At 42.3% G+C, this 27,986-nt stretch overlaps 1 protein-coding gene across 1 annotated transcript; it reads left to right on the top strand.

Moving 5' to 3' along the window:
- LOC139154944 (dehydrogenase/reductase SDR family member 4-like) lies at positions 1–27,397 on the top strand. The gene is made up of 8 exons (XM_070730065.1): positions 1–231; positions 6,194–6,371; positions 12,157–12,258; positions 13,436–13,506; positions 16,849–16,900; positions 18,569–18,703; positions 19,298–19,353; positions 26,688–27,397. Exons 1-8 carry the CDS (start codon positions 113–115, stop codon positions 26,800–26,802), a joined length of 828 nt encoding a protein of 275 aa, XP_070586166.1. The 5' UTR covers positions 1–112; the 3' UTR covers positions 26,803–27,397.
- The last annotated feature ends 589 nt before the right edge of the window (positions 27,398–27,986 follow it).

Here is a 27,986-nt window from a genome sequence, read left to right as displayed (position 1 = left end):
TCCGCTGCCCTGCAAAGCTCAGATTCGGGTTGCAAAAGGCGATCGGCGCACTTGCCAGGCGGAGCTGCGCGGGATCCAAAGGGGGCGCGGGGGAAGGAAGGCTCTGCCTACCATGCAAAGAGCGCTGCTCTCCGGCCGCCCTGCCTGGAGCCGCTTTGCGAGGATGAGCAGCGCCCCGGCCGTTCGCTCCTTGGCCGAGAAGGTGGCCCTGGTGACGGCCTCCACCGAAGGGTAAGCAAAGAAGGAGAAACTTTGCGAAGCTTGGGAAGACTGCAACTCCCAGAATGCAGCGGACTCGGGTCGCCTGCGACAACCCCCCCACCCCTTTCTAAGGGCATGCTGGGAGTTGTGGTTCTCCCCCCCCCCCAAAGCTGCACCAAGTTCTGGAGGAAGCCATTATGGGAACTTTGGGCGCCCAAAATGGAAGAGAGATGGCCAAATTTTGGGAAGACACTTAGCACTCGCCCAGAGGCACTCTCGCCAGCTGAGACTGTGTTCCTTTAACAGTCCCCTGCTTGAAATTAATCTTTGGGGTGCCCTTGAAGGAGAGATGAGGGTGGTTCTGCTGAAGATGTGACTTTTTGAGATTTCCTTCCTTCCTTCCTTCCTTCCTTCCTTCCTTCCTTCCTTCCTTCCTTCCTTCCTTCCCTTCTCAACATTCCCATCTCCTTAGAAACATAGAAGTCTGACAGCAGAAAAAGACCTCATGGTCCATCTAGTCTGCCCTTATACTATTTTCTGTATTTTATCTTAGGATGGATATATGTTTATCCCAGGCATGTTTCAATTCAGTGACTGTGGATTTATCCACCACATCTGCTGGAAGTTTGTTCCAAGGATCTACGACTCAGTAAAATAATATTTTCTCACGTTGCTTTTGATCTTTCCCCCAACTAACCTCAGATTGTGTCCCCTTGTTCTTGTGTTCACTTTCCTATTAAAAATACTTCCCTCCTGGACCTTACTTAACCCTTTAACATATTTAAATGTTTCGATCATGTCCCCCCTTTTCCTTCTGTCCTCCAGACTATACAGATTGAGTTCATGAAGTCTTTCCTGATACGTTTTATGCTTAAGACCTTCCACCATTCTTGTAGCCCGTCTTTGGACCTGTTCAATTTTGTCAATATCTTTTTGTAGGTGAGGTCTCCAGAACTGAACACAGTATTCCAAATGTGGTCTCACCAGTGCTCTATATAGTGGGATCATAATCTCCCTCTTCCTGCTTGTTATACCTCTAGCTATGCAGCCAAGCATCCTACTTGTTTTTTCTACCGCCTGACTGCACTGCTCACCCATTTTGAGACTGTCAGAAATCACTACCCCTAAATCCTTCTCTTCTGAAGTTTTTGCTAACACAGAACTGCCAATGCAATACTCAGATTGAGGATTCCTTTTCCTCAAGTGCATTATTTTACATTTGGAAACATTAAACTGCAGTTTCCATGGCGTTGACCATTTATCTAGTAAAGCTAAATCATTTACCATATTACAGACGCCTCCAGGAATATCAACCCTATTGCACACTTTAGATCTCCTTCCCATCTCCTTCCTTCCTTCCTTCTCTTTTTTTGCTCATTCTCCTCTCTCCCTCTCTCCTTAACTGCAATCCCTGAATTTTTGACTGAGAGTTTATATGGCTCCAGAGGACTGGATTAAAATCTTTCCCTGAATTCTCTGTTTGTTTTTTTTGAAAATAAGTATTTTGTCATCCTTTACAGGCCTCCCGCAAACAGGACTTTGGAAAGAAGGCAAAAGTTCAAAAAGCTTGAGAGTGAATACTTGAGGTTTGAACCTAAAGAGGCTGTTCAACCTTGACATAATCTTCTCAGCTTTGAACAGGGGTGTAAAATCTAAATTCAGTGTGACAGGATTTGCCTTGGAGAAAACATGCAGCGGATTATAATCTATTACCTATTATGTTATTTTAGTATTTTTCAACCCCAGCAACTTTAAGAAACTATGGACTGAATTAATTCATTCATTTTTTTCTTTCTTTCTTTTGTTCTTTCTATCTCTCTCTCTCTCCTTCCTTTTCCCCTCCTACCCTTCCTTTCTGTCTTCCTTACTTTGCTCCTCTCTTCTTCCTTCTCTCCCTTCTCCCTTCTCTCTCTTTTCTTTCCTTCCTTCTCTCTTTTCTTTCATTCCTTCTCTCTTTTCTTTCCTTCTCTCTCTCCTTCCTTTTCCCCTCCTATCCTTCCTTTCTGTCTTCCTTACGTTGCTCCTCTCTCTTCTTTCTTCTCTTCCTTCTTCCTTCTCTCTTTTCTTTCATTCCTTCTCTCTTTTCTTTCCTTCTCTCTCTCCTTCCTTTTCCCCTCCTACCCTTCCTTTCTGTCTTCCTTACTTTGCTCCTCTCTTCTTCCTTCTCTCCCTTCTCCCTTCTCTCTCTTTTCTTTCCTTCCTTCTCTCTTTTCTTTCATTCCTTCTCTCTTTTCTTTCCTTCTCTCTCTCCTTCCTTTTCCCCTCCTATCCTTCCTTTCTGTCTTCCTTACGTTGCTCCTCTCTCTTCTTTCTTCTCTTCCTTCTTCCTTCTCTCTTTTCTTTCATTCCTTCTCTCTTTTCTTTCCTTCTCTCTCTCCTTCCTTTTCCCCTCCTACCCTTCCTTTCTGTCTTCCTTACTTTGCTCCTCTCTTCTTCCTTCTCTCCCTTCTCCCTTCTCTCTCTTTTCTTTCCTTCCTTCTCTCTTTTCTTTCATTCCTTCTCTCTTTTCTTTCCTTCTCTCTCTCCTTCCTTTTCCCCTCCTATCCTTCCTTTCTGTCTTCCTTACGTTGCTCCTCTCTCTTCTTTCTTCTCTTCCTTCTTCCTTCTCTCTTTTCTTTCATTCCTTCTCTCTTTTCTTTCCTTCTCTCTTTCCTTCCTTTTCCCCTCCTATCCTTCCTTTCTGTCTTCCTTACTTTGCTCCTCTCTCTTCTTCCTTCTCTTCTTTCTTTCCTTCTCTCTCTTTTCTTTCCTTTTCTCTTTCCTTTTCCTCCTCCTCTTCTCTTTCTTTCCTTCCTTATCTCTTTCTTTTCTTTCTTACCTTTTCTTTCCCTTTCCTTTTCTCTCTCTCTCTTTTCTTTCCTTCCTTCTTTCCTTCTTGTTTGTATCCCACCTTTTATTATTTTAGTCAAGTAACTCAAGGTCGCTAGTTTCTTCCCAGAGCTCGCAATCACCTGCAACTTAATGAATTCCTGCTTTTGCAACAACCTGTTTTGTGACCCAATTAAACTGAAGAAATATTCTATTTTACTTCGTGGCCTGCTCTGTGAGGGAAGCAAAAATAACTCCTTTTTTAATGCTCCTTCGGTCAAGCCTGGCCTTGAAACCAGATCCACTCCTTTCTTTCTTAATCTCCCTTTTTTTAAAAAAATATTATAAATCCCACTTCAGACTATGATATTGAAATCCTTTAAAAACACCTCATTATTTCACTCTGTTGTAATTTTTGACAGGTGTGTTAAGTTATCAGTCTGGCTGACCTGTGTTGGAGGAAGCTCTTCTCAGGGGTCTAATTTCAGAACTGAGTGACTGAAAATCAAGTTATACATACCATATATAGGCATTCCTCACTTAACAACTCTCATAACTTCAATGATTGTTAAGTGAGGACTCCCTGCTGCACGAATCCCAGTGATCAGTTAGGTACCACAGAGTTGGCCTTCTCTAGGTCCCGTCAACTAAACAACGTCGTTTGGCGGGACCCAGGGGAAGAGCCTTCTCTGTGGCGGCCCCGGCCCTCTGGAACCAACTCCCCCGAGAGATCAGCATTGCCCCCACCCTCCTTGCCTTTCGTAAGCTCCTTAAAACCCACCTCTGCCGCCAGGCATGGGGGAATTGAGATACTCTTTCCCCCCTAGGCTGTTACAATTTTATGCATGGTATGTCTGTATGTATGTTTGGTTTTTATAATAATGGGTTTTTAATTGTTTTTAGTATTGGATTATTATTATATGCTGTCTTATTATTCCTGTTAGCCACCCCGAGTCTCCGGAGAGGGGCGGCATACAAAGCCAATAAATAAATAAATAAACTTACAACAGTTTGTTTAGTAACCATTCACAGGTACAGCGGCACTAAAAAAAAAGAAATTTGTTACTTTTGTTCACAGTTAAGGCCTTTCCAGTGTGGTTACATGATCAAAATTTGGATGCTTGGCAATCAGTTCGTATTTATGACGGTCGCAGTATCCCGGGATCATGGGATTTCTTTTTGAGACCTTCTGCCAATGGAGGAAGCTGAATTCACTTAATGGCCATGTGACTAATTTAACAAGAAAGGTCGTAAAATGCGGCAAAGCTCACTTGGCAATGGAAATGTTGGGCTCCGTTGCAGTCGTAAGTCGAGGACTATATCATTTACCCTTGGTATAGACAAGCAAGATTCCCTTAATTAACCCTGTAACTACCTTTTTTTTGGGGGGGGGGGGATAAAATTTTTCTTTATTTTTCTTTCAACATACCATAAAACAACATGAACAATAAAAAAAACACAGAATCAATGCATAAAATAATAATAATAATATTTTTTAGATATGTTAAGCATTCAGAGAAAGAAAAAAACACTAATAATACTTTGAATATGTACTTTTTATCCTCTTCTTTGCTAAGTTTCCGGTCACAATTCAAAGTGTTGGTTATGACCTATAAAGCGCTTCATGGCACCGGACCAGATTATCTCTGGGACCCCCTTCTGCCGCACGAATCCCAGCAACCAGTTAGGTCCTACAGAGTGGGCCTTCTCCAGGTCCCGTCAACAAAACAATGTCGTTTGGCGGGACCCAGGGGAAGAGCCTTCTCTGTGGTGGCCCCGGCCCTCTGGAACCAACTCCCCCCAGAGATTAGAATAGCCCCCACCCTCCTTGCCTTTCGTAAGCTCCTTAAAACCCACCTCTGCCATCAGGCATAGGGGAACTGAGATATTCTTTCCCCCTAGGCCTTTACAATTTATGCATGGTATGTTTGTATGTATGATTGGTTTTATAATAAAGGGTTTTAGCTATTTTAGTATTGGATTGTCGCATGTTGTTTTTACCAGTGTTGTCAGCCGCCCCAAGTCTACAAATCCAATAAATAAAAATAAATAAATAAGTTAATTAAAATTAACCACACATGAGATATATTTCATCTACAAATAACAATATTATAAAATCTAGTCCCTTATATTCTTAGTCCTTATTTCATCATCTAGGTCTTTAAAAGATTAAAATTAAATCATCATGTATTTCTTAAAAAGTAAGTAAAAGAAAATACTTCTCAATTGTTTTTAGTTTCCAACCATTCAAAAAACTTTCCCCAAATCTTATAGCAATCACACTCCTCTTTATCTTTAAGTTTTAAAGTAAGCCTATTCATTTCAGCACAATCTAAAATCTTACGTAATATTTCTCTTTCGTCTGGAATTTTATTCAGCTTCCTGTAACTAACTTAACAACACGAGCGATTCACTTAACAACGGTGACAAAGGTTGCAAACTGAGATAAAACTCACTTTACAACTGTCTTGCTCAGCTATGGAAATTTTGGGCTCAATGATGGTCTTACATCGAGGACTATATGTACCTGTTTCATCTGCAGAATGGTGCCAAGAATTGCACAAAAAGGACTCCCGCTGGATACTTGACTTGTGACCACACCTGAGCCCAAAATTCCTGTCGTTAAGCGAGATGTTTGCAAAGCAAATTTTACCTCACTTTACGACTTTTCTTGCCACTGTTGTTAACTGAATCCCTGCAGTTTTCAAGTTAGTAGCAAGGTTGTTAAGTGAATCGGGTTATTTCCCCTTCACTTTGCTTGTCGGAAGGTAGCAAAAGGGACCCCGGAACACTGCAACCGTCATAAATATGAATCAATTGCCAAGTGTCTGTATTTTAATCTTGGGGCCATGGGGATACTGCCACTGTCGTAAATGTGAAAAATGCTCGTAAGTCATTTTTTTCAGCGCTATTATTTGAATGGTCACTAAGTGAATCACTGCAGTTCTTGAATTTTGACACGGTTTTAAGTGAATCCGGGCTTCTTCTCTGACTTGGTCGCCAAAGGGAGATCACATAACCCTGCGACTGTCATAAAATGAGTCAGTTGCCAAGCTCCGAATTTGAATCGTGAGCATGATGGTCGCAAGTGTGAAAAAAACGATCCTAAGTCACTTTTATCAGCATCTTGGTAATGGTCACTAAATTAACAGCTGTAAATCGGGGCATGTTTCTGTCTTGGCAGAATTGGCTTAGCCATCGCACGCCGGCTGGCACAAGATGGGGCACACGTAGTGGTCAGTAGCCGGAAACAAGCCAACGTCGACCGAACGGTAGCCGAACTGCAGGCCGAGAATCTCAGCGTGTCCGGGTTGGTGTGCCATGTAGGGAAAGCAGATGACCGACGGCGCCTAGTGGACACGGTAAGCGCTCCCCCTCCTCCTCCATGGTGTTATCTCGCCCCATTGTTTCACTACCATCAGTCCTTGACTTACGACCACAATCGCAAGTCCTGTCACTAAGCGAATTTCGCCTCGTTCATTCTATCGCCTTTCTTCCCAGTCATTCTTAAGCAAATCGCCACCATTCTTCAAATTAGTTCCAGGTTGTTTAAGCAAATCCGTCTTCCCGCCTCGTAAGAAGGTCACAAAAAAGAGACCCCGCGGCATCGTGCAGCCGTCATAAGTACGAACCAGTTGCCAAGCAGTTGGAATTTTGATCGCAAGGGCATTGCCACAGTTGTTAAGTGTGAAAAATGGTCGTAAGTCACTTTTTTTCACTGCTGTTATAACTTCGAACGGTCACTAAATCATCATCGTCTTTCAAACACCCCATAATCCCTTGCAGGGTGAAGTCTGGGCAATTGAATGGAGATAACAAAGTGTTTACTGGCCTGATACCTTTCCTGTTGCCAATGTGGAGTTTTGTTTGGCAGATATATTCTCATTGTACCCAGAGGGAGAAATTGTCATCATGTGGAGTTAGAGGCTTTGGCCTGCCGCAGCGTAAGGGGAATTGGGAGGGGTAGTTAAAAGAGAGAAAAGTTAATAGCCACAACAAATTTATTTATTTTTTATTTATTTATTTTATTAAATTTGTATGCCGCCCCTCTCCGTAGACTTGGGGCAGCTCACAGCAGTGATAGAAACAATGTACAATACAAATCTAATAATACAAAGTTAAAAACCCATAATTTAAAAACCATGCACACAACACACCATACATAAATTATATAGGCCTGGGGAAGATATTTCAATTCCCCCATGCCTGGCGGCAGAGGTGGGTTTTGAGAAGTTTACAAAAGGCAAGGAGGGTGGAAGCAATTCTGATCTCTGGGGGGAGTTGGTTCCAGAGGGCCGGGGCCACCACAGAGAAGGCTCTTCCCCTGGGTCCTGCCAAATGACATTGTTTAGTCGACGGGACCCGGAGAAAGCCAACTCTGTGGGACCTAACTGGTCGCTGGGATTCGTGCGGCAGAAGGCGGTCCCTGAGATAATCTGGTCCGGTGCCATGAAGGGCTTTATAGGTCATAACCAACACTTTGAATTGTGACCGGAAACTGACCGGCAACAGTGCAAACTGCAGAGTGCTGATGTAACATGGGCATACCTGGGGAAGCCCATGATAGCTCTCACAGCTGCATTCTGCACAATCTGAAGTTTACGAACACTCTTCAAAGGTAGCCCCATGTAGAGAGCGTTACAGTAGTCGAGCCTTGAGGTGATGAGGGCATGAGTGACTGTGAGCAGTGACTCCCGGTCCAGATAGGGCCACAACTGGTGCACCAGGCGAACCTGGGCAAACGCCCCCCTCACCACAGCTGAAAGATGTGATTCCTTTCTCAGAGTCCAAGGTTTTGACCAAACAAAAGAGGAAGTCGGTGAATCCCAGCACTCGGACTGGTCCTCATGATGTACTTGTGGGTGTGGGGAGGTGAGATGAAGCTTAACCTGGGTGGAGTACTGGAGAGAAGTTAGTATCAGAATGTCCGAAATGTAACCAACCTGGCTCTGCTAATAAATCGAACCTTCTGTGAGAGAACTGTAGTGGAATCTGATTTATTTCTCAGATGCTATTTGGGGCGTTGGCAGAAATACCATATTTTTCAGAGTATAAGACACACCGAAGTATAAGACACACCCTAGTTTTTGTGAAACTGCTTATCAGGTATTAATCAGGCTAGCGTCCTTGGTCTGGTCAGCTCCAGCACATTATTTATCCCCTGGTTAAGGGCTTAAAAATAATTTTATTCTGAGAGAGTAACAATGAAAGAGCTTGCAAGCCAGCAAGAGCTGTGAACATCATTAGAACCTGGAAGGAAACTGCCGGAGCAAGTAGAGCAATGGAAAAAACCCTGCAAAGACTTAGGGCTTGGAAAACATTCTTCTTTGCAGAGAGTAGCAATGAAAGAGTTTGCAAGTAGGTAAGAGCTGGGAACATTGTTGACACCTGGTTAGGGCTGGAAAGAAACATTTGGAGCAAGTTAGACCAATGGGAGGAAAAACCTGCAAAGACTTAGAGCTTGGAAAACATTCCTCACAGAGAGTAACAATGAAAGAGCTTGGCTACATTAATAGCACCTGTTTAGGGCCGGAAAGAAATATCTGGAGCAAGTAAAGCAATGGGGGCAAAATCAAAGACAAGGTTTGGAATTCATTCTTGGCAGACAGTAACAAGAAAGCTTGCAAGCCGCTAAAAGCTGGGAACATCGTTGGCACCTGGTTAGGGCTGGAAAGACGCTTACTCAGGGCAGGTTAGAGCAATGAAAAAACCCCTGCAAAGACTTGGGGCTTGGAAAACATTCTTCTTTGCAGAGAGTAACAACAAAAGAGCTTGCAAGCCGGTAAAAGCTGGGAACATCATTAGCACCTGGTTAGGGCTGGAAAGAAGTTTACTCAGTGCACCTTAGAGCAATGAAAAAACCCCTGGAAAGACTTAGGGCTTGGAAAACATTCCTCACAGAGAGTAACAATGAAAGAGCTTGGCTACATTAAATAGCACCTGTTTAGGGCGGGAAAGAAATATCTGGAGCAAGTAAAGCAATGGGGGCAAAATCAAAGACAAGGTTTGGAATTCATTCTTGGCAGACAGTAACAATGAAAGCTTGCAAGCTGGTAAAGGCTGGGAACATTGTTACCATCTGGTTAGGGCTGGAAAGAAGTTTACTCAGTGCACCTTACAGCAATGAAAAAAACCCTGGAAAGACTTAGGGCTTGGAAAACATTCTTTGCAGAGAGAAACAACGAAAGAGCCTGCAAAGTAAGAGCTGGGAAGATTATTAGCAGATAGTTAGGGCTGGGGGGGAAATCTACATCCAGAGTATAAGACACACCCAAATTATCAGCCTCTTTTAGGGAGGAAAAATGTGTCTTATACACCGAAAAATATGGTCTCTGCCTCTACCTGGGATTGAACTCACAGCCTCTGGATTGTGAGACCAGAGCTCTGCCTCTAGGCCACTGCACCAGTCCTTTGAACGGATGCTAAACGAATAGTTATAAATTGAGGAAGAGATGAACAAAGTTCCTCTGTGTTTTCAACCTTTTCAGAAATAATTATCTTGGAGGGGGAAATTTCTCTGGAATTTCTTCCCAAATTCGGGATTTCCAAGGGAATATTTTTTGCAGCTTTATCGAAGCACCTTTGTTTAGGCTGTGTGTGTGTACGTGTGTGTATGTGTGTTTGCAGTGGAAAAAAACCAGAGGCTGGGTGGATATTTTCCCCCAGGCAAGTTTCTTGCAATCGAAATTCTCTGACGTTGTTGTGGTTTCTATGGTGCCAAGCTCAACGTTGCCACATAGTCAGAGAACTGGGAATCTGTTTTCCCAGTTTGGGTTCCCAACTGGGCCAGGCTGGGCTGAAAAAAAAGGTTTCTCCAAAGGGGGAAAAAAATAAATCTTTTTTTAAAAAAAATAATCTTTATTAAACTTTTACACTATAAACAACACAGAAAACCAGCCAAGAAACAAACACTAACTTATATTACAAACAGAAACATTGAATAAGTAATCACTTTTACAACTTTGTCAAGGCATTAGTTACACATTTGAAGCTGTTTCTACAATTGATAATTCTCTTATTATACTGTCAGTGCCTATAATTCTTATTTAGTCATTATAGATAGAAAAAGCATGAACAATTTATGGGTTTATCTTAATTCATCATTATCTTTATAGCCAGATTTTTAAATTTGGATTTTGCTTTAACCAGTTATACATTTAGTTCCATTTAATAATAATTAATAATAATAATAATAATTTATTAGATTTGTATGCCGCCCCGCTCCGAAGACTCCGAAGACACTGCTCACAACAACGATAAAAACAATATTATAATGGCACAAATCTAATATTAAAAAACTAAAAACCCTATCATAATTAAAAACCAAACAGCACATACGTACCAAACATAAATTATAAGAAGCCTGGGGGAAAGATGTCTCAAATCCCCCATGCCTGGCGGCATAGGTGGGTCATAAGCAGTTTACGGAAGACAAGGAGGGTGGGAGCAGTTCTAATCTCCAGCTGGAATTTATTCCAGAGGGCTGGGGCCGCCACAGAGAAGGCTCTTCCCCTGGGGCCCGCCAGACGACATTGTTTAGTCGACGGGACCCGGAGAAGGCCAACTCTGTGGGACCTTATTGGCCGCTGGCATTCGTGCGTTAGCAGGCGGTTCCGGAGGTACTCTGGTCCAATGCCATATAGGGCTTTAAAGGTCATAACCAACAGTTTGAATTGTGACCGGAAACTGATCGGCAGCCAATGCAGGCCACGGAGTGTTGTAGATACGTGGGCGAATCTGGGAAGCCCCACGATGGCTCTCGCGGCCGCGTTCTGCACGATCTGGAGTTTCCGAACACTTTTCAAAGGTAGCCCCATGTAGAGAGCGTTGCAGTAATCGAACCTCGAGGTGATAAGGGCGTGAGTGACTGTGAGCAATGACTCCCGGTCCAAATAGGGCCGCAACTGGTGCACCAGGCAGATCTGGGCAAACGCGGTCATAAAATTCCGTGCTCTTGTTTCTGCGTATCTCCATCATCAACGTACACATCTCAGAAGATTCTAATATCTTTTCTAATCACCATAGAAGGTGTGGGTATATTGTCTGATTTCTAGGGTGGGGCATATGCTATCCTGGCCGCTGTGATTATGTGTAAAATTAGATATCTTTCTTCTTTTGAATATTATGTTCGAAATATACGTAAGAACATTTCGGCTTTGAATCCATTACTTTCTGTAAAATTTCCTCCAACCACCTTCTAGTTTTATTCCAAAAAGTTCTAACTTTTGGACATGTCCACCATAAGTGGTAGTAAGTTCCTTGTTCTCTTTTACATTTCCAACATTTTGGGGAATGTCATTGGAAAAAACTTATTTTCTCTGAATTTCAGGACTTTTTCACTTCTCCTTGGTGGTTTTAAGATCCTAAAATTGAAATTTTGCTTTTCTTTTTTTTCAGAAAGGGCTGGCTGGCTTCACTCTTTTGCTTGGAATATCTCCAGGAGGTCCTCGACGTACAACCACATTTGAGCTCAAAATTTGCCAAGTTGCCAAGCGAGACATTTGTGAAGCGAATTTGACCCTGTGTTACGACTTTTTTTGCCACTGTTTTAACTGAACCCTGGCAGTGTTTAAGTTAGTAACAAGGTTATTAAATGAATCGGGATAGTGCAAGGGGCGTAAATGTGAAAATGGTCGTAAGTCACTTTTTTCAGTGCCGTGATAACTTCAAATGGTCACTAAGTGAATCACTGCAGTTTGCAGTTGCCAAGAATTTAATCACATGGCCTTGGTCAGAAGTGTGAAAACCAGTCCTACGTCACTTTTTTCTGTTCTTTTATAACTTCAAACAGTCGCTAAACGAATTGTCGTATGTCGAGGGCCGCCTGTAGCTATTTTGTGTCACAGGAAGCGAATTGGATTGAGATGCACATAGCTTTATACAGTATTGCATTTGTTTTATTAAAAAGTTGCAAAAAAATTGAATTTGTATTCTGGCAACTTTTATGAGGGAAAAAAATTAACTCCTGGATTTCTCTAGCAAACAAGGCAAAGATGGCTCGAGGAATTCTGGGAATTGAAATTCTCCCTTCTTAAAGTCCTCAAAATTAAAGTCTTCAAAATTGAGAAATGTTGCATTACAAGCTGGGATTAACTTTTTAAATGGCGGTGTTTAATTCTCCGCTCTCTCTTTTTTTTTTCCCCGTAGGCCGTTGAGCGCTACGGGGGAATCGATATTTTGGTCAGCAATGCAGCCGTTAACCCATTCTTTGGAAGCATGTTGGACGCCACGGAGGAAGTTTGGGACAAGGTGAGAACTTGCGAAAGGGTGCAAGAGGAGAAAAAAAAAGATGGGCTTTGTAGTCCGAACGACGCACCTGAAAGGCATGGCCAAACTTGTTGGAAGAACTTTAGTCAGACCCGCTCGCTAGGCCAAACGTCTGCAAAAAATGGATTGGGAAAACGGTTGGGGATAAAATATTGCTTTTACAGGTGGTCCTCTGTTAATGACAGTTCACTTAGCGACTCACACACACAAACACGCAGCAAAAACACAGACATATACAAACACACCAGATTTACGTTTCATGTCTAAGGTCAGTTGCGACGTTACTTGAACCCAGGGAACTGTGAATTATTACAAGTTTCCAGTCTTTTTTTTCAGCCAGTTTCCCTGAAAAATTGACAAGCTTTGCGATGATGGTACTTGTTTTACGACGTCCGTGTCTGTTTTGCGACGGCTGCGTACATTTTTTTATGGTGAGGGCATACAAATCTAATAAATAAATAAATAAATGAAATATGCTTTTTTTCAACTACCGTGACGGCTTTACAACAGCCATGAGGAATGAAAGAAAAGGGGTTAAAATCGAGTCAGCAAAATCGGGCGGGTGTCTTGTCTTACAGCTGTAAAGGAGAGACAACAGATTCTCATGTGTGTTACGGTCGTAAGTCCAAGTCTGCCTGTTAGTTAGTTAGTTAGTTAGTTAGTTAGTTAGTTAGTTAGTTAGTTAGCTATTTATTTATTTGTTTGTTTGTTTGTTTATTTATTTATTTATTAGATTTGTATGCCGCCCCTCTCCGAACACTCGGGGCGGCTAACAACAATATAAAAAGACAATGTAAACAAATCTAATATTAAAAGACAATCTAAAAAACCCCAATTTTAAAAACCACTCATACATACAAGCATACCATGTATAAATTCTATAAGCCTAAGGGGAAGGGAAATTTCAATTCCCCCATGCCTGACGAACAGAGGTGGGTTTGAAGGAGCTTGCGAAAGGCAAGGAGAGTGGGGGCAACCCTGATATCTGGGGGGAGTTGGTTCCAGAGGGCCAGGGCCGCCACAGAGAAGGCTCTTCTCCTGGGTCCCGCCAAACGACATTGCTTAATAATAATGTTGGGAGCCGCACTGAGTCCTCGGAGAAGGGTGGAATAAAAGTCCAATTAATAAAAAAATTAAATGAAATTAAAATTTGTTTCAGATCTTGGATATCAACGTAAAGGCGACAGCGTTATTAGCCAACCTGGTGGTCCCTCATATGCAGAAAAGGGGGTGAGTATGTCATGGCAGCACTCACATTTTGTTGTTTTTCTTCCTCTTAATTTAAGCATAGGCAGTCCTCGACTTACAACCGTTCATTTAGTGACCGTTCCAAGCTACGAGGCCACTGAAAAAAAGTGACTTATTTTTTGCACTTACGGCTGTCACAGCATCCTCGTGATCACGTGATCAACATTCAGACCCTGGGCAACTGATTCACACTTATGATGGTTGCAGAGTCCAGTGGTGCTCCCGTTGTCCAGCTGGTTTTTGGCCATTTTGAAAAATTGAGAAATATTAAATATGAAGAACGGTTGCAGGGTTAGTTTAATGAAAAGAAGGACCATGATCTGGATGTAGAAGTAAATAGTGAGGTAGCAAAGTTTGCTGACGACACTAAATTGTTTCGAGTAGTGAAAAGTGAAACTGATTGTCGGGAGCTCCAGAAGGATCTCTCGAAATTGAGTGAGTGGGCAACGAAGTGGCAAATGCATTTTAACCTAAACAAGTGCAAAGTTATGCATATCGGGGCAAAGAACCCCAATTATAGCTACCAACTGATGGGGATCAAGCTTTCCAAGACAACCCAATACAGGGATCTTGGGGTTTTGGTGGACAGCTCAATGAAGGTGTCAACCCAGTGCGCAGCAGCAGTAAAAAAAGCAAATTCCATGCTTGGCCTGATTAGGAAGGGAATCAAAAATAAGTCAGCAAGTGTTGTATTGCCTCTGTACAAATTGATGGTGAGACCACACTTGGAGTCCTGTGTACAGTTCTGGTCACCTCACCTCAAGAAGGATATAATAGAACTTGAAAAGGTGCAAAAAAGGGCAATAAGAGTGATCAAGGAAATGGAGCCCCTCCCTTAGGAATCCAGGTTGCAACGCCTTGGTCTCTTCATCCTTGAAAGGCGGCGTTTAAGGGGTGACTTGATCGAAGGGTATAAAATCATGCATGGGATAGAAAAGGTGGATAGAGAAAAATTATTTTCTCTGTCACACAATGGTAGGGCCAGGGGTCATTCCCTAAAGCTCCTGGGAAAGAAAGGAAGGACAAATCAAGGGAAATATTTCTTCACCCAGAGGGTCTTTGGTTGATGGGATTCACTTCCAGAAGAGGTCGTGACAGCTGTCAGCCTTGATAGCTTCAAGGCAGGATTAGATAGATTCATGGATGCCAAGCATATAGATAGTTACTGAAACGGATGTCCAAGTGCCAACTCTATGTTGGTTGAGGCAGGCAGGATTCCTTTGAGTACCACTTGTTGGGGGTCAGGGGAAAGGGAGGGTCTTGCCTTCTCTTTCTGCTCAAGATCCTCATGGACAATTGATGGGCCACTGTGGGACACAGAATGCTGGACTCGGTGGGCTTTGGCCTGATTCAGCAGGGTTCTTCTTATGATCTTATGTTCTTAGTGTCTGTCTTGCTTAGCGATGATGGGAAGAAGGAGATTATGATCCCGCTATATAGAGTGCTGGTGAGACCCCATTTGGAGTACTGTGTTCAGTTCTGGAGACCTCACCTACAAAAAGATATGGACAAAATTGAACGGGTCCAAAGACGGGCTACAAGAATGGTGGAAGGTCTTAAGCATAAAACGTATCAGGAAAGACTTCATGAACTCCATCTGTATAGTCTGGAGGACAGAAGGAAAAGGGGGGACAGGATCGAAACATTTAAATATGTCAAAGGGTTAAATAAGGTCCAGGAGGGAAGTGGTGAGACATGAGATTTCACCGATTTTTGGCGATTTCTTTGCTTCTGCGCATGCACACAAGCAAACCCCCCCCCCGCCAAAATTAGCAAAATCTTGTGTGCGAGCATCCTCACACTTGTGCATGTGTACAAGCCAAATCTCCCACGTTGGGGCACGCGGAGATGTGTGCGCATCTCAATTTCTGCTACCGGAACCAACTCCCAATCCCAGCCATACCAGGTGCAACCCCCTACTGATTACATCATAGGTTTACATAGTTTTGATTTTTCATAGATGGTTTCCCATTGTTTCACAGTCCTTTCTCTTTTTCCTAGTCCAGTTGTACCATCTGTTCCATATTTCACCGTATCCTGAATTATTTAATCCTACAAGCTCCATAGTCAGCCCGTCCATCTCAGCACATCTGTAAATTTTGTCTATAAGTATGTTTTCTGCTGGGATTGAGTTGTTTTTCCAATATTGCGCATATGCTATCCTCATTATAATGTGTATTGTTAAAATATTATATCGATGCCGTTTCTTCATTATTCTTCAGTAAAAAGAATTCAGGAATAAATTCCATTTCCATGTTTTGTTCTTTTGCTTAAAAAAAATAAAGAATACTCTTGATTGTGATAAATCACTGGCTTTGTGAAGGAAGGTGGGTCCATTTTTCAAGAGGGGTAGAATTTGCACTTAGAGCCTGAGAAACGCAGCAAATTCTTGGTATTTGTAGCCAAAATGATCTCCCTCCCCCTCAAAAAAGGAAGATTTATTTATTTATTCATTCATTCATTTATCTATTTCTTCCTTCCTTCCTTCCTTCCTTCCTTCCTTTCTTTCTTCCTTCCTTCCTTCCTTCCTTCCTTCCTTCCTTCCTTCCTTCCTTCCTTCCTTTCTTTCTTTCTTTCTTTCTTTCTTTCTTTCTTTCTTTCTTGGAAGGGACCATGCGGGTCATCAAGTCCAACCCCCTGCCTAAGCAGGAACCCTATAGCATCCCAGCCAAATGGCAGTCCAATTTCCTCTTTAAAATGTCCAGAGTATTGGAGTTCACAATGTCCGCTGGTAAGTTGTTCCACTGGTTGATCGTTCTGACCGTCAGGAAGTTCTTCCTTATCTTCATGTTGAATCTCTCCTTGGTCAGCTTCCAGCCGTTGTTCCTCGTCCGGCCCTCCGGTGCCTTGGAGAATAAAGTGACCCCCTCCTCTCTGTGGCAACCCCTCGTATACCTGTAGACTGCTATCATGTCCGCTCTGGCCCTCCTTTTCTCTAGGCTATCCATGCCCAATTCCCGCAGTCTCTCTTCGTAAGTCTTGGTTTCTAGACCCCTGATCATTTTGGTTGCTCTTTTCTGCACCTTCTCCAGAGTTTCAATGTCTCTTTTGAAGTGTGGTGACCAGAACTGAACACAGTACTCCAGGTGTGGTCTTCTTTCTTGCTTCAAATTTTGATTTCATTTCACATTTAGATTCTTAAATGCATCTTTCAGTAAATTAGGGAAGTATTCCAGAATCCTACTGATTGGCCTTGACAGCCCTGCGAAGTACATTGGGAGAGAGAAATGGGGACTGAATCTAAGTGTATAAAGAAATACGAGAGGGGGAAAAAAAGAGGTAGGGGAAAATTTCTGCCTCTCTCAATTCCTTGCTTTGTTCCAGAAGCGGATCCATCGTCATTGTATCGTCTGTTGCCGGATATCTGCCATTTCCAGTGAGTTCAACAGATAATTTTCAATCAATTTTGCGTCTTTCGTGCCATCTCTAAAAAAATGAGGTGGGCGAAGCCAAAGATTTCTTTCTCATTGAACCTGAATTGGAGCCAGCCGCGTTAAGACACCTGCGAAAAAGGCAGATGCAATTACTTGGCTGCATCTTAGGAAGTTGGTTTTTCCAAATTAGGAGAAATAAATTGTTCCCTTTTAATTCGGTCCTGGGCCTCCCAGTTTAACGTGGGAGGATTCAGAGACGTTAGATTTGGGAAGGGTAAATAACTTGGAGCACTTTTAAATATGATGGATGATGAGAGAAAGAGAGAGAGAGAGAGAGAGATGGATGGACAGGCAGATGGATATAAAGAGAGAGAGAGAAAGAAAGAGGGAATGGATAGATGAGTAGATGGATAATGGATGGATGGTTGACTGGATGGATGGATGGATAGATGATAGATACAGATGCAGATAGATATGATGGATAGATAGATTTAAATACGATACTAATATACATAATTACATAGAAAGATAGAATGGATAGATGGATAAAGAGAGATGGATAGATAGCTGGATATAAATAGGTAAGTTAGTTATAATAGATAGATGATAGGTTGATAGATAGATAGATAGATAGATAGATAGATAGATAGATAGATAGATAGATAGATAGGGAAGGAGGAAGGGAGAGATGGATGGATGGAGAGAGATAGTTTAGGTAGGTGGGTGAATAAATAGGTAAGATAGATTAGATAGATAGATAGATAGATAGATAGATAGATAGATAGATAGATAGATAGATAGATAGATAGAAGGGAGGGAGAGATGGGTGGAGAGAGAGAGATAGTTTAGGTAGGTGGGTGAATAAATAGGTAAGATAGTTATAATGGATAGATAGACAGACAGATAGATAGGGGGAGAGAGGAAGAGATGGATGGAGAGAGAGAGATAGTTTAGGTTTGTGGGTGAATGGATGGATGGGTTGATAGATGGATGCATAATACATAGATATGGATACAGATAGATATAATATATGATGGATGGATGGATATAAATGAGGCAGATTGATATAATTACACAGATACATACCAGTAGATAAATGGATGATAGATAGACAGAAAAATAGATAGATATGGATACAGATATATATATATAGACATAATGGATGGATAGATATAAATAAGGTAGATTGATATGTGTGTATAATTACACAGATACATAGATAAATTTATAGATGAATATAGACATATATTAGAATATAGAATTTATAGATGAATATGTATATAGAATATACATAGATATGGGTGGTTACAAATAGATAAGATAGTTACAATAGATAGATAAACACAAATAGATCGCTAGACAAACAGAAATAGATAAACAGAGAAAGGGATGCATGAGATGGACGGACAGATGAATGATAGATAGACAGAGACACAGATAAATATAATAGTTGACGGATGGATGGGTAGATGGATAATTAGATGATAGATATGATTGAATAGATGACAGAGGGATAGAAAGATGGAGTCAGAGAGTGAAGAGAAAGGAAAGGCAAACTGATTCAAAGAGAAATACCCTGTTTTGCTTTGAGATCAGTCTTGGGGCAACCAGGAAGGTCCCAAAAAGCCCAGCGGTGCCCTAACTCTATTCCTTCACCTCTTCTCTCCTAGAGCCTTGGGCCTTACAACGTCAGCAAGACAGCTCTCCTGGGCTTGACACGCAACCTGGCCAACGAACTGGCCCCTCACAACATCCGTGTCAACTGCCTGGCGCCCGGCCTCATCCGCACGAAGTTCAGCAAGCCCGTGAGTACCTTTAAAGGCGGGAAAGAGATTTCTTTTGGCTCCATTTTACGATCTTTCCTGCCGCGGTACGTTCTGTTTTACAACCTTTCCAGCTGTCGTTCAAATTAGGGATACGGTTGCTAAGTGAATCCTGTTGACTTTGCTTGTCAGATGGTCGCAAAAGGGGGGATCACATGACTCCAGGACACAGTAACCGTCATAAATAGGTGGGAAACTTTGAACCGTCACTAAACAGACGGTTGTAAGTGGAGGACGGCCTGTAATTCCAAACAGAGACTCGCTACACCCTAAAATTAAAAAAGAGACCATCAAATAATATATGACAGGTAGAATTTGTGATCTAGCCATAAAGAATAAATTAGAATCACTCTTTGATATGTAAATTGAACGCAGATTCCAGCTTAGAAGAATATTAAAGATGTTAGTACAGACCCTCCAGTTGGTGGTGGGGTATATATGTATGTTGTCAGGTGATGGGTGCACCTTCACAGGACACTGTTTTTATGTTGCATGTATGTAATCTGTATGTTTTAACATTTAAAATTAATTTTAAAAATTAAAAAAAAAATAATCTCACACCTGTTCTTTCTCTAGTTTTGGCAGGACAAAAATACTGAAAGCAACATATTGGAAACCATGCGGATAAAGAGGTAATTTGGGATAACTCAGAGTTTTGCAATTTAAAAAAGCCTCTGTGATCTGATTCTGTAAATTTCCAACAAACATCAGCTTTTTTTTTTTTTTGGAAGAATGGTGAAACCTTAAAATTGACACCTATCACTCACTTTGGCAAAGGGAAAAACTCCATAGCTAGCTATTCATTTTAAAATTTATTTTCTTTTAAATTCTTTTGTCTAGACCAGTGTTTCCCAACCTTGGCAACTTGAAGATATTTGGACTTCGACTCCCAGAATTCCCCAGCCAGTGAATGCTGGTTGGGGAATTCTGGGAATTGAAGTCCAAATATCGTCAAGTTGCCAAGGTTGGGAAACACTGGTCTAGACATGTAGAATTACATAATTCAATTTAATTTGCATTTATAGTTAAGTTATATTTTAATTTTCTTCTTTATAATTGTATTTTAAGTAAATTATGCCGGCACTTAACTTAAATTGATAATTATATTTATTTATATTTTTAATGCCATTAAGAATTTTCGTAATGGTATGTGTTTATAATTGAATTACAATTTAATTTAGCTGATACTTAGAATTATGCTGATATTTCGAAGTACTTTGCAGTTTCATTTGACTTAAATATATAATGATATTGATGCTTATAACTACATTATATTTTCATTTAAGTCAGATTTATAATTATATTTATATTGATAACAATTATAATTTAACATGATTATCTTCATATTTATGGTGATATAATTTAATTTAACTTACATTTATAATTATTCTAATACTTATAATTAATACATCAGTTAATTTAAGATCTACACACTATACACCCTGTTTCCCCCAAAATAAGGCATCCCCTGAGATAATAAGCCCAATGGACTTTTGAGTTCATGTCAGTAAGGCCTAGCACTTATTTCAGGGTTCAAAAAAAATATAAGACAGGTCTTATTTTCAGGGGAACACGGTAAATTAACCTTGACTTAGGGCTACAATTGAGCCCCAAATTTGTGTTTCTAAGCAAGACATTTGTGAAGTGGGCTTTGCCCCACTTTATGGCTTTTCTTGCTGCAGTTGTTAAGTGAATCACTGTGGCTCTTAAGTTAGTAACCTGGTCGTTAAGTGAATCTGGCTTCCCCTGTTGTCTTTGCTTCTCAGAAGGGCGCAAAATATGACTGCTACCATCGTACGTACAAGTCTGTTGCCAAGGACCTAAATTTTGATTGCGGGTCCTTGGAGTTACTGTAACGTTTGTTACGTGTAGGGGGAAAAACTTCATAAGTGACATTTTTTTCAGTGATGTGCTTGTTATAAGTCAAAGACTATGTACAGTATTTGTATATCTAAATCTAGACAGACTGATTGACAGACCTTGGTTTTTTTTCAGTGGCGTTTAGAATCAAAATCACTTGAAGTATTACGCTGTTACTGGGAAATAAGACAGCGTCTTATATTAATTTTTGCTGCCAAAGATGTGTTACGTCTTATTTTCAGGGATGTCTTTTTATTTTTCAATGAAGAATAATTCACATTTAGTGCTGAACAAAGAAAGTGAACATTTGTTATATACTGTACAGTAGTTGTCATCACAAACCAACATAATCAGACAAACTGTGAATCCTATCAAGAATTTCTTACTACTACCATACCATTATTTCTATGTACAACAATTATACTTTCTTCAAATATATAATAAAAATAATAATAATAATAATAATAATAATAATAATAATAATAATAATAATAATAATAATATAATATAATCATCATCATCATCATAGAAACATAGAAGACTGACGGCAGAAAAAGACCTCATGATCCATCTATTCTGCCCTTATACTATTTTCTGTATTTTATCTTAGGATGGATATATGTTTATCCCAGGCATCTTTAAATTCCGTTACTGTGGATTTACCAACCATGTCTGCTGGAAGTTTGTTCCAAGGATCTACTACTCTTTCAGTGAAATAATATTTTCTCACGTTGCTTTTGATCTTTCCGCCAACTAACTTCAGATTGTGTCCCCTTGTTCTTGTGTTCACTTTCCTATTAAAAACACTTCCCTCCTGGACCTTATTTAACCCTTTAACATATTTAAATGTTTCAATCATGTCCCCCCTTTTCCTTCTGTCCTCCAGACTATACAGATTGAGTCCATGAAGTCTTTCCTGATACGTTTTATGCTTAAGACCTTCCACCATTCTTGTAGCCCGTCTTTGGACCCATTCAATTTTGTCAATATCTTTTTGTAGGTGAGGTCTCCAGAACTGGACACAGTATTCCAAATGTGGTCTCACCAGCACTCTATATAGCGGGATCATAATCTCCCTCTTCCTGCTTGTTATACCTCTAGCTATGCAGCCAAGCATCCTACTTGCTTTCCCTACCGCCTGACTGCACTGTTGAGACTGTCAGAAATCACTACCCCTAAATCCTTCTCTTCTGAAGTTTTTGCTAACACAGAACTGCCAATGCAATACTCAGATTGAGGATTCCTTTTCCCCAAGTGCATTATTTTACATTTGGAAACATTAAACTGCAGTTTCCATTGCTTTGACCATTTATCTAGTAAAGCTAAATCATTTACCATATTACAGACCCCTCCAGGAATATCAACCCTATTGCACACTTTAGAGTCATCGGCAAATAGGCAAACCTTCCCTACCAAACAATAATAATAATAATAATAATAATAATAATAATAATAATAATGTATTACACTTTTATGCCGCCCCTCTACGAAGACTCGGGGCAGCATACATTTATATACATATATATATATATACAGTAATACTCATGATACGAACTTAATTGGTGCAAGGAGGAGGTTCGTAAGTCGAAAGGTTCGTAAGACGAAACATTGTTTCCCATAGGAAACAATGTAAAGTCAATTAATCCGTGCAACCAAAAAAAACCCCGCAAAAAAAACGGCGTTCCGCGACTGCTGGGAAGCCGCGCGGCTGTTTTAAAAGGTGACAGCCGGCCTGGGGGGCTTCCCAGCAACCTCCCGAACCCGGAAGTTCGGCAAAAGTTCGGGGTTCGGGGGGGTGTTGGGAAGCCCCCCAGGCCGGCTGTGACCTTTTAAAACAGCTGCTCAGCTTCCCAGCTGTCTCCCGAAGCCGAACGCCAAAGCCGAACTTCCGCGTTCAGCTTCGGGAGACAGCTGGGAAGCGGCGCGGCTGTTTTAAGAGGTCACAGCCGGCCTGGGGGGCTTCCCAGCACCACCCCAAACCCGGAAGTTCGGCAAAAGTTTGGGGTTCGGGGGGGTGCTGGGAAGCCCCCCAGGCCGGCTGTGACCTTTTAAAACAGCCGCTCAGCTTACCAGATGTCTCCCGAAGCCGAACGCCAAAGCCGAACTTCCGCGTTCAGCTTCGGGAGACAGCTGGGAAGCGGCGTGGCTGTTTTAAAAGGTCACAGCCGGCCTGGGGGGCTTCCCAGCAACCTCCCGAACCAAACCCGGGGTTCAGAAAAATTTTGCCTCTTCTTACGAATGTTTTTCGAGTTACGAACCGGCGTTCGGGAGGCTTCTGGGAAGCCTCGCCGCCCGGTTGTCACCTTTTAAAACAGCCGCGTGGCTTCCCAGCAGTCTCCGAACGCCGGTTCGTAACTCGAAAAAAGTTCGTAAGAAGAGGCAAAAATTTTCTGAACCCCGGGTTCGTATCACGAGTTGTTCGTAAGACGAGGGGTTCGTATCTTGAGGTACCACTGTATATGTTCTGTTCAGGAATGCTGAGAAACGAAATGTCTCTTATGTCTTACTTCCGGGCGATGTCTTACATTAGGCAATTCTACGAAACCTCCCTATGTCTTATTTTTGGGGGTGACTAATTTTCTGGGAAACAGGGTAGTACCGCTTTATAAAGCCTTAGTAAAGCCACACTTGGACCCCTTCATCCGGTTTTGCTCACCAAATCACAAACAAGATGATGGATAAATAGTAGATGGATGAAGAGAGGGAGAGAAGAGGGATGATAAAATTGCTCTTCTGTTTGCAGAAATAAAAATGCCCTTTCCTGCAGCCACTTAGCCTGGCCTCCCCCTCCCTCCCTATGACACGATTCACAACTGCACATCCCTTGCTTAAAACACTCCCCAATAGACCTCCAGGTGGGGTTCACTGACCAAATCACTACAGAGGACCAGTCCAGAACGATACCATGGAAACCGTCCTCCCCCACCCCCCTCCACCTTCCTAAGAAACTATGCTCATATTTCTGGGTACATAACAGCAAACATCTGATTGGTTTGTCATCCAAAGAAGCCTTTGCTTATTTCGATTATGGGTTTATTGAGTTCAGTTATGGCGCTGCCCGACTCCGGAGTAATTCTGGCAGCATCAAACGGCTAGCTTGACAAGCCGTCGTAAGTCTGAGTCTCTGATGTCTGCTTTAGGGACTCTTGTAAAAATGCAATCCGAGAAAAAAGGCCAACAAACCCTCCTGAAAGGACATGGAGAAGCCAAAGGAGATATTTCTCTCTTTTTTCCCCACCCCTATCCGGTGAAGTTTACAAGAAAAAATATAATAACACAGGTATACAAGAATGGTGGAGGGTCTTAAGCATAAAACATATCAGGAAAGTCTTAATGAACTCAATCTGTATAGTCTGGAGGACAGAAGGAAAAGGGGGGACATGATCGAAACATTTAAATATATTAAAGGGTTAAATAAGGTCCAGGAGGGAAGTGTTTTTAATATGAAAGTGAACACAAGAACAAGGGGACACAATCTGAAGTTAGTTGGGGGAAAGATCAAAAGCAACGTGAGAAAATATTATTTGACTGAAAGAGTAGCAGATCCTTGGAACAAACTTCCAGCAGATGTGGTAGATAAATCCACAGTAACTGAATTTAAACATGCCTGGGATAAACATATATCCATCCTAAGATAAAATACAGAAAATAGTACAAGGGCAGACTAGATGGACCATGAGGTCTTTTTCTGCTGTACAAAAAAATGTTTTTTTATAATCATTGCTGTTGACCTTGTACTTTACTGAATTATTTTTTGTATAATTTCCATGGAGGTATATACCAGTGATGGCGAACCTATGGCATGGATGCCACAGGTGGCACGCGGAGCCATATCTGCTGGCACACGAACTGCTACCCTAGCTCCGCTCCAATGTGCATGTGTGTGCCAGCCAGCTGATTTTTGGCTCACACAGAGGCTCTGGGAGGGCGTTTTTGGCTTCCAGAGAGTCTCCGGGGGAATGGGGCAGGGCGTTTTTACCTTCTCCCTATTCCAAGGAAGCCTTTGGAGCCTGGGGAGGGCAAAACACAAGCCTACTGGGCCCACCAGAAGTTGGGAAACAGGCCATTTTCATCATCCAGGGGGGCAGGGGAAGCTGTTTTTGACCTCCCCAGGCATTGAATTATGGGTGTGGGCATTGGCACATGTGCAATAGCGCACGCACACTCTTCCGGTACCCGAGCAAGGAAAGGTTTGCCATCACTGGTATCGGTAATATACTGGCAACATTAAGAAAAGAAGTAATTACCACATACATTGAAAATGTAGAAATCGCCTAACAAAAATGCTTTTATATCAGAAATTTTATGTGATAGAGGAAAGATAAGCATGTTTTTGGAATCAGCACATCAAACTCCATAAAACAGACATTTATTTATTTATTTATTTATTATTTGGATTTGTATGCCGCCCCTCTCCGAAGACTCGGGGCGGCTCACAACAAGTGTAAAACAAATCATAAATAATTCAATTAATTAAAATATTTAAAGATTTAAAAAACCCCATATACTAACAGACACACACACAGGCATACCATGTATAAATTAAATGTGCCCAGGGGGAGATGTTTAGTTCCCCCATATTACCTTTGCTGATGATTTTTGTGTGTGTTGACCAGTATAATAATAATAATAACAACAACAATAACGAGACCCTGGAGGTTTTTTAGTCCAACCCTCTGCTTTGGAAGGAAACCCTACACCACTTCAGAAAAAAACGTTATCCAACATCTTCTTTAAAACTTCCAGTGTTGGAGCATTCACGACTTCTGGTGGCAAGCTGTTCCACTGATTAATTGTTCTCACTGTCAGGAAATTTCTCCATAGTTCTAAGTTGCTTCTCTCCTTGTTTAGTTTCCACCCATTGCTTCTTGTCCTGCCCTCAGGTGCTTTGCAGAATAGCTTGACTCCCTCTTCTTTGTGGCATCCCCTGAGATGCTGGAACACTGCTATCATGTCTTCCCTGGTCCTTCTTTTCATTAAACCAGACATACCCAGATTCCAGGAAATTGAAGGAAATATGCTCCTTCTAACATGCAGGCCATGTGAAGATTTTTTAAATTTTAAAAAAAATGTTCTCCAGGAGATTGATGGAAACCCTGAATAATGGGTTTCTTGAAGATCAACCACCTTAGACACCATGTTACTTGCAAGTTAGTGCAGATACCTCCAAATGTTTTCTTGAAGACCATCTACGGTAGATCCCATCTGACCTGCAAGTTGGAGTTAGATACTGTACTTCCAAATATTGCAAGGGGTCAGCTGCAGAAGGCCTCTGGTCTCCTTGTAGACATCTGGTCGACCCCCAATAGATGCAACTTTCTGAACCAGGATGAATGGGCATTTATGGATGTATGGATGTATGTATGTAGATTTGTATGCCGCCCCTCTCCGCAGACTCGGGGTGGCTAACAACAGTAAAAAGACAATATAAACAAATCTAATATTAAAAATAATTTTAAAACCCCCAATTTAAGGAACCAATCATACATACAGACATACCATGCATAAATTTTATAAGCCTAGGGGGAAGGAAATATCGCAATTCCCCCATGCCTGACAACAGAGGTGGGTTTTAAGAAGCTTACGAAAGGCAAGGAGGGTGGGGGCAATCCTAATTTTCGGGGGGAGTTGATTCCAGAGGGTCGGGGCCGCCACAGAGAAGGCTCTTCCCCTGGGACCCGCCAAATGACATTGTTTAGTCGACGGGACCCAGAGAAGGCCCACTCTGTGGGACCTAACTGGTCGCTGGGATTCGTGCGGCAGAAGGCGGTCCCGGAGATATTCTGGTCCAATGCCATGAAGGGCTTTATAGGTCATAACCAACACTTTGAATTGTGACCGGAAACCGATCGGCAACCAATGCAGACTGCGGAGTGTTGGTGTGACATGGGCATATTTAGGAAAGCCCATGATAGCTCTCGCAGCTGCATGAGTGAACCCACCAAGATAGTTCTTGGTTAGATGTTCTCTGGACCTACACATCCCTTAAGCTTCCACAAGCAAACCGATGTTTTTTGGATGAAGGAAACAGATCTTCGGGGCTCCTACAGGTCCTCTGACCACTAACCAGGCCGCCTTCCTCTTTCTCCTCCTCTTCCTCCCCCAGGATCGGTCTCCCATCAGACTGTTCGGGCATCGTGTCTTTCCTTTGCTCCGCCGACGCCGACTACATTAGCGGGGAGACGGTGGTGGTGGCTGGCGGTGCGCCAGCTCGTCTTTGACCAGAACATCCTGGTGGCGGTACCTTCCGGATTCAACTTACGACGATGGATAGATAATCACAATCAGGGGACCTCGGAAATCAGTTGTGGGGGTGATTGGGGAAAGGGAGGGGCGTCCCAGGAATGCCCAGCTTTAATGGTGGTTGGGTTGGGTTTCCGACCAACAAAACATGGACCTCCTGCTAACTAGGTTTGGTGGAGGGTGGGGGAGTGTCTCCCGTTGGATTTTTAGGTGGAAAAGGTTGTTGCACATGGCTGAGCTGGGAAGATGTTTTTCCACACGTGCGTACAAGGAGACACCACACACATACACAACCCCGGCACAAGCTCGCTCCAAGCTGTATTGAGTGAAAATGTGGACTAGCTTGATCCCGGTTTGTTTGAACTGCCTACCTCTTAGATATTGGGGAGGGGGATTTGTGGGGGCTTCCCTAATGCTTCCGGGTTTTTCCAGGAGAGGGTCTTCTGTTAGATGGGCTCTGAGATTGAGAAAAAAGCCCGAATCTCGGGAGGGGGTGGGGGTGTTTACAATTCTCGCCCTGCCCTTAGTGCCTTGTAATAATTCAAATAATAAACACAATTTTTGGAAATCGCACCTTGTTGTTGTGTCTGTTTGTCTCTTTTGGGGGGGGAGGGGTCTCCTGGGAAGGGAACCCCCAAAACCCCATTTTCTCCCCTCCCTCAAAAGGGGTTCCACCAGACGGAAAAACCCAAACAGAAACCACCTCTCCCCTCCTCCCCCCCTGCCCCCCCCCCCCACGATCCAGTACTGATACTCCCCCTTCTGCATTTTGGGGGTGGGCTGGTTGCCATACCCAAGGGAGACCACCCCCCCCCTTTCTGATCCCCCCATTTCCCCCTATCCCACCCCCAAGGGACTTTCCCTTCGGAATAATTCCGATCCTCTCATTTTTTTTTAAAAAAAAATTGTATCTTTCCTGATTCGATCTGCCTTGTGTGGGAGGGGGGCAACGGCAGGAAAATGCCCCCCCCAGTTCCTCCTGGTCCCCCCTTTCCCTCTTTCCCAGCCAGTTGCCTTTCCTAAGCCCCCTCCCATTTATTGTGTGCTGGGCTGGGGGGGGTGGAGAGAGAGAAAAAAACCGGTCCAAGGCGGGTGTGTGTTTTTAAATTATTATTTTGCAAAAAAAAACCACAAAACCCGGGGGGGGGAATCAGGTCTCTCT

Source organism: Erythrolamprus reginae, chromosome Z, assembly GCF_031021105.1.
Source record: "Erythrolamprus reginae isolate rEryReg1 chromosome Z, rEryReg1.hap1, whole genome shotgun sequence".
NCBI lineage: Eukaryota > Metazoa > Chordata > Lepidosauria > Squamata > Dipsadidae > Erythrolamprus > Erythrolamprus reginae.
Note: the sequence above shows the minus strand (reverse complement) of the source record. Positions and strands in the feature narration are given on the sequence as shown.